General features: G+C 34.0%; 3 protein-coding genes across 3 annotated transcripts in view; all 3 read right to left on the bottom strand.

The window, feature by feature from the left end:
• Nucleotides 1-1,900: 1,900 nt before the first annotated feature.
• PHYBLDRAFT_105006 (hypothetical protein) lies at nucleotides 1,901-2,347 on the bottom strand (the record flags this gene model as incomplete). Its single annotated transcript, XM_018427876.1, has 1 exon — nucleotides 1,901-2,347. One exon carries the CDS (start codon nucleotides 2,345-2,347, stop codon nucleotides 1,901-1,903), a length of 447 nt encoding a protein of 148 aa, XP_018299555.1.
• Nucleotides 2,348-2,681: 334 nt separating this feature from the next.
• Nucleotides 2,682-3,986, bottom strand: PHYBLDRAFT_139057 (hypothetical protein; the record flags this gene model as incomplete). Its single annotated transcript, XM_018430149.1, has 5 exons — nucleotides 2,682-2,744; nucleotides 2,961-3,042; nucleotides 3,175-3,692; nucleotides 3,828-3,866; nucleotides 3,954-3,986. The coding sequence occupies 5 exons, from the start codon at nucleotides 3,984-3,986 to the stop codon at nucleotides 2,682-2,684; spliced, it is 735 nt and encodes a 244-aa protein (XP_018299556.1).
• A 5,335-nt stretch (nucleotides 3,987-9,321) lies between these two features.
• The window catches only part of PHYBLDRAFT_65725 (hypothetical protein), a gene marked incomplete at both ends in the record, with an annotated part of 2,481 nt that continues 1,262 nt past the window's right edge, over nucleotides 9,322-10,540 (bottom strand). Inside the window, 3 exons of the mRNA XM_018441516.1 lie at nucleotides 9,322-9,348; nucleotides 9,386-9,596; nucleotides 9,714-9,821. Coding sequence (XP_018299557.1) covers nucleotides 9,322-9,348; nucleotides 9,386-9,596; nucleotides 9,714-9,821 — 346 coding nt within the window. The remainder of the gene's footprint in view (nucleotides 9,349-9,385; nucleotides 9,597-9,713; nucleotides 9,822-10,540) is intronic.

A 10,540-nucleotide genomic window follows, 5' to 3' on the forward strand; every position in this document is an offset into this window, starting at 1 on the left:
ACCGATTAGATTTGGGTATTTGAGCACGGAGCAAAAGATCCAGAAATCGTCAACGGAATCCTTATTATACAGAGTTTTGCATTCAAAAATGAGAAAACCAAATCAATTTTCTGAGGTAGACACAGGTTTAATTTGAAAAGGCTTACATTTTTAAAAAAAATTGATGTTTTTATCAGCCTAACCTTCACAAATTGTCTCAAAAAGATTGCTTACTACAAATACTAATACATTATACAGCTTGATCAGTAGTGAGACCTGGTTTTCTTTTAACCAAATCTTTTCTTTATAAAACAGTTCCCAAAGGGGGTTTAAGAATTAGCCATATAGAAAAAGGGTATTACATATGTGCTTTGTGTGGGTGGGTAAGTAATAGCTTAAAAGCTTGCTTGTATGTATGGAAACATTGTCCATAATAAAGTAATAAGAAATGAAATTATCTCTAACTAAACTCGCTGGGATTTGCTTGGAAAATTGAAGGAATAGCTGTGCGTCTGTATCGTCTACAACCATTTTCGCCGTAACGTCTTTGACACCTTGATAGAATACGACTAGCATAATTGAAATATTTGATGCTTATTCGGTTTTATTTAATTACCCTCTCACACTAATTAAGCTGGTATTTGATGAAGATTTATTAACGAAAAGACAACATGTTTCATAAGATATTCAATGTTGCTGGAGTATGCTAACAAATTTTGATATACTTTGGATAAAATCTGATGTGTTTTTTTTTCTTTTCTTTGACAGGCCTTGTTTTTTTTGTGGTGCGAATCCAACTTTTGCATATATATATATATATATATATCTGTATGTGTTTATTAATGTGCAGAGATAAAGAGGTTTACACCCTTAAGAGCAAGAAACTGCTCTAACAACTTGTCCTTGGTGATCCCAATGGTTACCTGACATTCTCCATAAAAAGCATCCCGGATAAACTCGACATGTTCTTCTCTGAGCTATATATATTTCAATAAGTAGCTATAAGAAATATATTACTTATATAGTATTTACTGTGTGCACATTATAGTTTTATTTTTGGTTATAGATAACATATAAACACTATCATTATGTTGTTATTTGAGAATTGCGGACTAGATTTTTGAAAGATGAGCTTTTTCGAATTTAACCTGTAAACTACTTTAAGAAATTGGTTTGATTTTTTCACTTATGAGTTTAGAACTCTATATTATTAAAGAAAAAAATAGTAATAATTCATGTCACTTTTATGAATTATAGTTAATGGCATTATTTTCTAACAAGAAAAAAGCTATGGGAAAATTATTGGCTATTGGAAAATGAAATAAAGGGTTAATTTGTGCCTGACTTTTATATAATCTAGCACTCCTATAGTCATAGGGACAACTCTGGGAAACCCATTGAACCGATTGCTATATATTTACAACGACTCTTATGATATATGGTATGTAAGCCAATATAATATTACGTTCCCAATTCAATTTTCACTGTCAAGAGCTAAAGTCTTTAGATTAACAGTTTTTAATCAATAGAACCTTCAAGATCAGGAAGATGTCTAAAGTACTCCAGACCAAAAACAGTTCCAAGCCATTATGCCGCCTTTTCCTTACCTGGCGGCTCTAAGGGCTATACGTCTTTTTGCATATATCTCATTAACTCTTTTTTTTTGGTCTAGCAGTTCAGTTACATTTATCCCTATACTCCGTTATAGATATATTTTAACAAAAGCAAGGAAAGAGACAAAGGTAAAGACCGCCAACCATATTACTTTTAATAATATTTTTAAAGATTAATAGGTTTTTATTTTTAAAACAAAGAGACAAGAATATAAATATAATATCAAAGAAAAACAAGGGAAAATTTTATTGTTCAAAGTAAATGATTTTTGTGTACAAAGATTTTTACAAATTAAATACAAATTAAATTAAATTAAATAGAATATAAGATAGTCAAGTCCATGATAGTCCAGTCCAGCCCAGTCCAGTCCGTTTTTTTTTAAGAAATATTTCATTCGCTTTGCAAGTATATATGTAAAGAGGATTTTGCAGCTTATTGTAATAGAGAGTCTTGGTCCAATCCGGAGCGTCGCCTCGATCCAGAGCCAGGTTCCAATGCAGTGTTCCTTCAGTTTTGATTTGATTTGATTTGATTTGATTTGATTTGATTTGATTTGATTTGATTTGATTTGATTTGATTTGATTTGATTTGATTTGATTTGATTTGATTTGATTTGATTTGATTTGATTTGATTTGAGTTGAGTTGATTTGATTTGAGTTGTAAATGTGAGGTAGGCACCACAATTGAGTGAAGAACAGACTCCACTATCAAACACTGGTTCCTTCTTGCGAATAAATCTGACAAATTAACCATCTCCGGAACTATTACATACCAGGCACACGTACAATACCCACTTATACAATGTACTAACCATCATACAACAAGGATAAGAATTAAAAAAGATTTGAATAGTCAAATATAAACAATATTACCTTGTCTCTCTAATAAATAACACTCTCAAAGTATCTCAATATTTTGAAGAGTAGATACTTTGAGAGTGTTACTTATTAGAGAGACAAAGTAATATTGTTCATATCTGTTACCATTCAAACCCCTTGGAAGTCAGATCCCTGTTGTATAATGGTTGGTTTCCACGGTATAAATGTGTAGTGTACGTGTGCCTGGTATGTAATAGTTCCGGAGATGGCTAACGTGCCAGGTTCATAAGCAAGATGGAACCAGTGGCTGGTAGTGGAGTCTGTTCTTCACTCTATTGTAGTGTGCGTGCCACAGCCAACAGGACTTAGGATGATGCCTGAGATTTGAATTTGCCATTGGAAGAAATAATTTTTGTTTGGAACTTGCATTGGACCCCTGCTTGGAAATTGGCTTGGCCTTGAGATTTGGAAGTATAACCCAGATTTTGGACTTGATAGAAATTATGCTTGTATGTATGTATGTTCTAAAACTAGTACTCTAGCAGTACGTGGACATTGTTTGACCATTTGGAAAGGAATTGGACTTGGACATGGACTTGGACATGGACATAGAAATGGATCTTGACTTGACTATTTTGGATATTGTGCTAGTATATATAACTTTTGATTTGGTAAAGATAATTGTGAGTATAATTTTTGTTTTGAATTTTTTCCCTTGTTTTTCATTTTTTTTTGACTAGATATTTTGATTTGATTTTGGACTTTGTCCCTGATCTTGACCACATCTTGGGACTGTGCTGTTGACCGGTTTGGCCTTTTCTCTGGCGCCCCTTGTTGGGCTTCTGGTGAGCCGGATTGGCTTTTGACCTGGCGCGCATCTTGGGCCTGTGCTGTTGACCGGTTTGGCCTTTTCTCTGGCGCCCCTTGTTGGGCTTCTGGTGAGCCGGATTGGCTTTTGACCTGGCGAGCATCTTGGGCCTGTGCTGTTGGCCGGTTTGGCCCTTTCTCTGGCGACCCTTGTTGGGCTTCTGGTGAGCCGGATTGGCCTCTGACCTGGCACGCATCTTGGGCCTGTGCTGTTGGCCGGTTTGGCCTTTTCTCTTGCGCCCCTTGTTGGGCTTTTGGTGAGCCGTATCGGCTTTTGACGACGTGCCCAAAAGGCATGAGATAGCCAACAATCTTGTGGCAGGAATGGAACCATTTTGTTCCGCCACAGAGGCAAATTGATTGTTGATGGAAGCAACAGGAAGCAACAGACCCGCCAGTGGGATAAATGGCTCCTACCAGTGATATAAATGGACCCGCCAGTGGAAATAATGAATTGGCCAGAAAAATAAATGGAGCCAACAATGGAAGAAAAATAGGCAGTTGGCCGTCATATAAAAAGGCCCATCTGCAGAAGATAATAGGTCCACTGGCGAGAGATAACAGGTCCACTGGTAGGAGGAAAGGGCCTACCAGTGGGAAGCAACAAACCCACTGGCAGAAAGACCCCACTGGCGGAAGCAACAGACTAACAAAAAAGCAACAAGCAACAGTACCTTTGAAATAACATAAACCGCCGTGGAAGGCATAATAAAGCAACAAGCAACGGGAGGTAACAAGCAACGGGAACTAACCAAAAAGAAGAAAAAAAAAAGATACCAGCCGCGCCCACCAGAAGAGACAACAGAAAGCAACCAGTAATACATGGGAATACGGACAACGGGCTCACACGCTACACGCGCGCTTTGGGACTTGCTCGATAGACCATGGTTGACCCGTGGCTACTACTCCATCGGGTCCTTTTGGAAGAAAGAAAAAAAAAGAGAGAGCGGTCGGTCGCAAGAGTCCAAAATCGGTTCAACAAGCTCAACAAAGTAATATTGCCAAGTCTTTATGAACGTCTTTTGAACTCTTACAGTCGCCTACTCCACAGGCTATAATTAATTAGTATTCAAAGTTTCATTGCGCGTAGCATGTAAGTACATATACTTATCTTAAAATGCCTGGACTACCCATTCATGACATAAAAGAAACTCATGGCTATCGGAAGACCATCTTGGCTTCTGTGTATTAACGATGACCGGCCGGACACAAACCCATGTATTACCAGAAGCCTTCCATCGCCCCCTCCAGTAGACGCGGCTAGTACAAAGAAAAAGGAAAAAAAGAAAAACCAAAGTTTACAAAAATTGCTCTATACTTATAGAAAAAAAAACAGACAGGGAGATATTGAGACTGCTCTAGATTTGGGCTAACAAAATTCATTGAAAATGCTTATCAATGGCATGTTGTGCCAAGAATGAATGCATGCTGCATAGTGCTGATCAAGTTGGACATCTATTTTTGTAAGTCTACATATATTCTTCAAGGAAAAGACCTGATTATAACTGTATACACCCAAGTTGAAAAAAAAAACATATAAATTCTTTTAAAACATAACACTGGCCTTGCTTTTTCCAACCCTCAAACTGGAGTTCATATTCTTGCTATATGTAGTGCTGTGCTATAGTATTTTATAAAAGTATTCACTGTTTAATAAAGGCCAGGCCTTAGAAGATTGTTAGATAAAGCAAAGCTGTTGTGACGTACATAATAGGGGGGGTTATGCAGACAATCAAGATAGATACATACTAGGCAACTAAAAAAAAATACAAATTTATGCATGTATATATTACAAGTTTCATAAATATATTTCTCACTCTCTTTGCTTCCTTTCAAGGATTATCAAATCACTCATAAAGCTACTGAATCAGACACATTAAGACAAGAAGTATTTGGTAAAGAATATAAAATTGTACAAAATATAAAAGAAATAGCTGTAGTTATCAAAAGAAATTATTTGAAGCATCTTGATAATGTGCTTCTGCTGATCAAAAAAAAAGAAAAATAAAAAGGAAATCCAAGAATACGCCTTGTAATTTGATCACCTGCATGTGAATTGATAAGCCCCTTTATAAAAAATATCTTTCTCTGAATTTTTTCTTAAATACATTGTCGTGTATCTATAAACAAATTTTTTGATAGTTTATCTAGCAAAAAATTGTAATAATACACACATTTATATATATATATATTTGTATCTATATGTAGCTCACAAAATTCTCTTATAATCACACTTGTAAAATATGACCTATAGCTTATAGCTCATAAAATAGAATAAAATAAAATCTCAATGCTAGTGCTTTAATATTGGGGTTCTTTTGCAAATACAAGGCTAAGTAGATATACAAGTAATTTTTATTCTGCTCACGTATAAAAGACAAATGGTTATAGTTTGTTCTTTTTTTAATAGAAAAAGAAAAGACATTGTATGTATAGTCGAATAATATTTATGTGACAATACTTCTTCTCTTGGCTGACAATTTAAATTGTTTATAAATCTTGTACTTGTATTCGCTATAGTTAATATTACTAACTGTATTTTACACAAATAAATATATATTATTTTGTTTACCACCAAAAAATATATTCGAATCTAAGTACTGTTTTCTTTTGTCTAGTAAATACGTGGACTTGAGTCTTTGGAACATTCATAGGAGACTTTGGCCAAGCCAATTTTGCTGGTTAGTTGAATGGCAAGTACCTTTATTATTCAATTATAACAATAAGCTACACATCAGAAAAATAGACTTTTTTCAAAGATAAGCGAGCAATTTGTATTGATAGCATCTATAAGTTCTAGTAAGATAAAAGGGTGAAATCCTGTGAGCAGTCATAATATAAACAGTGTACGCAGATACCAGATTTAAACAATATTGAAGGACTTTCTTCTTGTATTCATCATATATCATGTTAAAAATGAGAAATTTAATATGAAAAAAAAAGAACGAAAGATGATATAATAAGCATAGATAAGCTAAAAGTCTTGATTTACAAAATACAATTGGACACTCTTTTAATATCTAAAAAGTGAATGTATATAATATATTGCATATAGTACCAGACGTAACCGTAAAAGAACAGGCATAGCCGTAATTTCCATCGAATTAGATTATTATGGCCGAGTTTTTGTTGCTTAAACTTCATGCGTACAGATAATTGCGAATGCTAAGGCAAAAAGAATGGAAAAGATAATAAAAAAGGTAAGAGAAGAAAAAAGACAACCGCAGCAAAGTATCAATTCAATTATGGAAGCACAAAGGAATAGGCATTGGCTTGTGTAGCTATTATACGTGAGTAGTTTCATTTAAAGGCAGCCAAGTAAAATCAGTTTCTTATTTGACCCATACTCTCTGATGGGACACAGAAGTGAATGATTATATCTGAGCCAATTGAACAAAGAGTACGTGGGGGTCGTTCCAAAGTTAATAGATAGAAGAATTGGAACAGCTAGCTAAAGGTACTACTGGTGTATACTGGATAGCCATTTTTTGTGTGTTTACAAAGAGAAAGCAATGGAGTCGGTTGTGTGAGTGAGAGTAGCTCTATAAAGTTGACACATTGCGTGTATATTCACATTTTTAACTGACCAAAGCATATAATATATTTCTATTTCTTTCTCTTATCTATTATTAATTATCCAAAGAAGCATAGTTTATTCTGACATCTTAGCAATAGCTTAGTAATATCTTACCGAAAATAATATTTTATTAATTATCAAAATATTTATACAAACATCGAAAGATGAAAGCAATAAAGACCATCCTTAAACATCACTTATATTTTCTTTTTTTTTTTCAAAACGAAAAACGGTCAATTGCCAATATTTGAGCTAATAAGCTGTTAGAGAAGATCGATATATATTCCTTTTTTTTCTGTTAGTCGTCTGGACCACTTATTTACATAAACTAGCACAGCTCATCTCATCTGCATTATTAAATATATTAAAGAGCAATAAACACTATTTTACACACAAACTCAATTTTGGTAAATGTCTAGGCAGAATCCTTTTTTTTAAAAAAGCTTTTTATTGATCCTATTTTTCTTGTAGCTATATATAATAAAGCTAATCTTTTTGAAGAGAAGTATATTGGTTTAAAGCTTCTTATAACTACATTAATCTATCAATTATATTATATGCACTATATTTCACGCAATTACCAAAGACAACTTCTCTCTAAAAAGGACTTCGAGATAACTTCACCATACCTTGTAGACCAACACTTTGAGCTCTCATATAAATCTCTTTTACTATTTCCAGATTTTGATTTATTTCAATAGCATTATAATCCCAGTAATGCTCTATAGAATGGAAATACAAACCGTGTATACACCAAAAATTTCATAACAGTCCATTATATGTTATCTCTTTCCAGTACCAAGTAGTGTAAGAACTGGTGTAATATAATACACATTTCTCTTATACTGAATATACTATGTTCATGACGTTTTGCTTACCAATACCAAAGGATTCAAGACACTTTAAAAACAGACTCATGCACTTGTCTCAGTTAATGCTTCCCCCTGATAATATAAAAGATCTAATTCCCTTTATTTAGAAAAAGAAATAAAAATATCAAATGATCCACAAGTCCTTGACAAGCTTGAGTATATTTATGGTGCGGGTACTTTTACACCGTTCACCTTTCACTACAAAACCCTTTGATTTTCCTAGTATTATTTGATATCAGAAGCCTCATCCTATCTTATCGGACAATATACACTCCACTAGTCTATTATCCAATACACTTTACTATATCACAAGCATAGCCAGCTTTCCTTGTTCCTGTCAATAAGATCCAGTTTTTGTACCGTAGGATAGAATCCAAAAACCAAGCAAAATCAAATACTTACAAAACAAAGCCATGTAAAATCCCACCTATGCTAACCCCTAATATTGTATCACAAGGAGAATGAGTGATATCCTGTAAAATGAGCGCTGAAAGCTGTTATTACTCGCTTGATCGCCATTGAAGTGCTTTCAATATGTGACAAGGTCATTAGATACTTTTCTCTCTAGATTATTTCATGATATTAGTGGCTTTTATAAAATAATGAGAAATCAATAAATAGCTGTATATGTAGTGTTACTCTTTTTGATTATTAACCAATAATTGGTCCCTTTAAAATAAACCTCCCAATTTCAATTTATCATACTTCTCACTGGTCATACTCAATGGGGCTATTCCCTAGACCTTGGGAAGGGCAGTTAATTAGAAAGACTTGATCACATAGTCGTCTTTTTGCCACTTTTGTGTCTGGCCTTATATGATAGGTAGAACAATCTTCTTGAAATATAAACCTCCTATAATGATCTTTTCTAAAGAATATAATTCAAGGAATGAGATTCTGTGTCAAAGTATTAACATATTCGCCTTGATTCACAGCATCTTTAATAAAAACCAAAGGTCCTAAGAAATAGCTGGTAAAAACTTTTTCAGTTCAAAGACAACTCGAACGTATAACAATATCGTTTCTTTTACTTTGTTTGTAGGGCTATATACCCTTGTTCATGTGTCTTGATAACTTTTTTGACAAGTTGTGAATTTTTATATTGATCCATCAGACCCAATTATGGTCCTTCATTCTCCATTTGTCCAATTGACATGAGCTTTGGGTCATTGTAGTAAGCTTTTTTTTGCGTGTGCGTGTATGTTGTCAAAATTAGCGTGAGGACTGTAAAATAGGGACCGACGTGAACTACTTGAGAGAGTTGATTGCTGGCAATTTATAAACTGTAATCATTGTTTCCTTTAATCCCAATATCAGATTCTAATAAGAAGTACATGGAGTCTTTTGTTCAATCTACAAAAGATGTCTCTCATTTGTGTAACTGGTGTATTTTTATTCTTTATTTCTTTCGTTCGTTCATTTGTTTTTTTTTTGGGTGTTGGTTAAGACTTGATGCGGGAAATGTGGTCAGACGATCTTCTGCAAAATGAAAAAAAAAGTAATTTTTTACAATCTGTCTTTAATCTCATCAGCTTTTATTATAAAGGAGAATGACTGGTTTTTGACGTAGAGGGTATTTTATGCTGAGATCGATTAACAAGAAGAGGACACTGATAATTTCTTTTTTTTTTAAAAAAATAAATAAATTATGATTTACCTGAGATCGAAACACCTTTTGACCACTAAAGGTATATGTGTTGCTTGATAAACCTTTTAATACATAAATAATTCTCTGTCTATGCGCTACACAGAAACTATGTAGCACTATACTAATGATAATGATAATGATAATGATAATGATATTGATATTGATATTGATGATAATATTAATGACAATGATATTAATGGTAATGATAATAATGATAATACTAATGATAATAATGGTAATACTGATAATGATATTAATGATAATATTACTAATGATAATAGTACAAGTTTTGGAGACTATATATTTATAATAATTTTAATTTTAATTTCCTTTTGACTTTTCCCCATCCTCTCTTTTTCTGGTTCCCTTTTCAGTTTCAATTTCAGATTTGGATTTTGCCATGACTTTGGATTTGACCTTGACTTTAGCTTTGACTTTGTCTTTGCTAATTGTTAGGTTTAGTAGTCTTTTGTTTTTTTTTTTAATTCGAGCAGTTAATGTTTTGGTTTAGTGGTTAATGCTTATGTTAGTATGGTTAGTTCCCGTTGCTTGTTAGTATCTGTTGCTTGTTAGTATCTGTTGCTTGTTAGTATCTGTTGCTTCCTGTTGTTTTTGATGAGTATTAATAGGTTTTTATGATTATATCTTGTCTTACTCCCAAGAGAAGAATTTTTTAATTGCTCCTACTACAGATACAACACTAGACGTAATGGTCTGTGTTGTATCTACAGCAATGCTTATCACTTTGGTATATGTGCTACCAAGAGCCATTGTTGATGATGATTCTGATTGTTCTGATGATTCAATAGACTCTAATGATGACAATGCTTGAAATAGAGATAGCGATGTTTCTGGCTCAGAAGATGGAGAGAGAGATGATGGAGGTGACGGAGAAGGTGATGGAGATGGTGAGGGAGAGAAGAATCCAGATGAAGAATTGGTGACAATTCGTGACGAGGAGCGGGTGATAGAACGAACGGGAGGGGTGACAGAAGCAGAAGTAGAAGCAGAAGAAGAAACAGAAGAAGAAGCAGAAGACGTAGAAGCAGATACTGGAACAGGGACAGGAACAGGAGCGAGAACAGATGTGGTAGACATGTTGCAGTATGAGGGCAAAGGGTCATTGATTTGACCCGTCATACTGATCACTCCTCTTCTTTGTAG

This window comes from Phycomyces blakesleeanus (genome assembly GCF_001638985.1).
Source record: "Phycomyces blakesleeanus NRRL 1555(-) unplaced genomic scaffold PHYBLscaffold_1, whole genome shotgun sequence".
Lineage (NCBI taxonomy): Eukaryota > Fungi > Mucoromycota > Mucoromycetes > Mucorales > Phycomycetaceae > Phycomyces > Phycomyces blakesleeanus.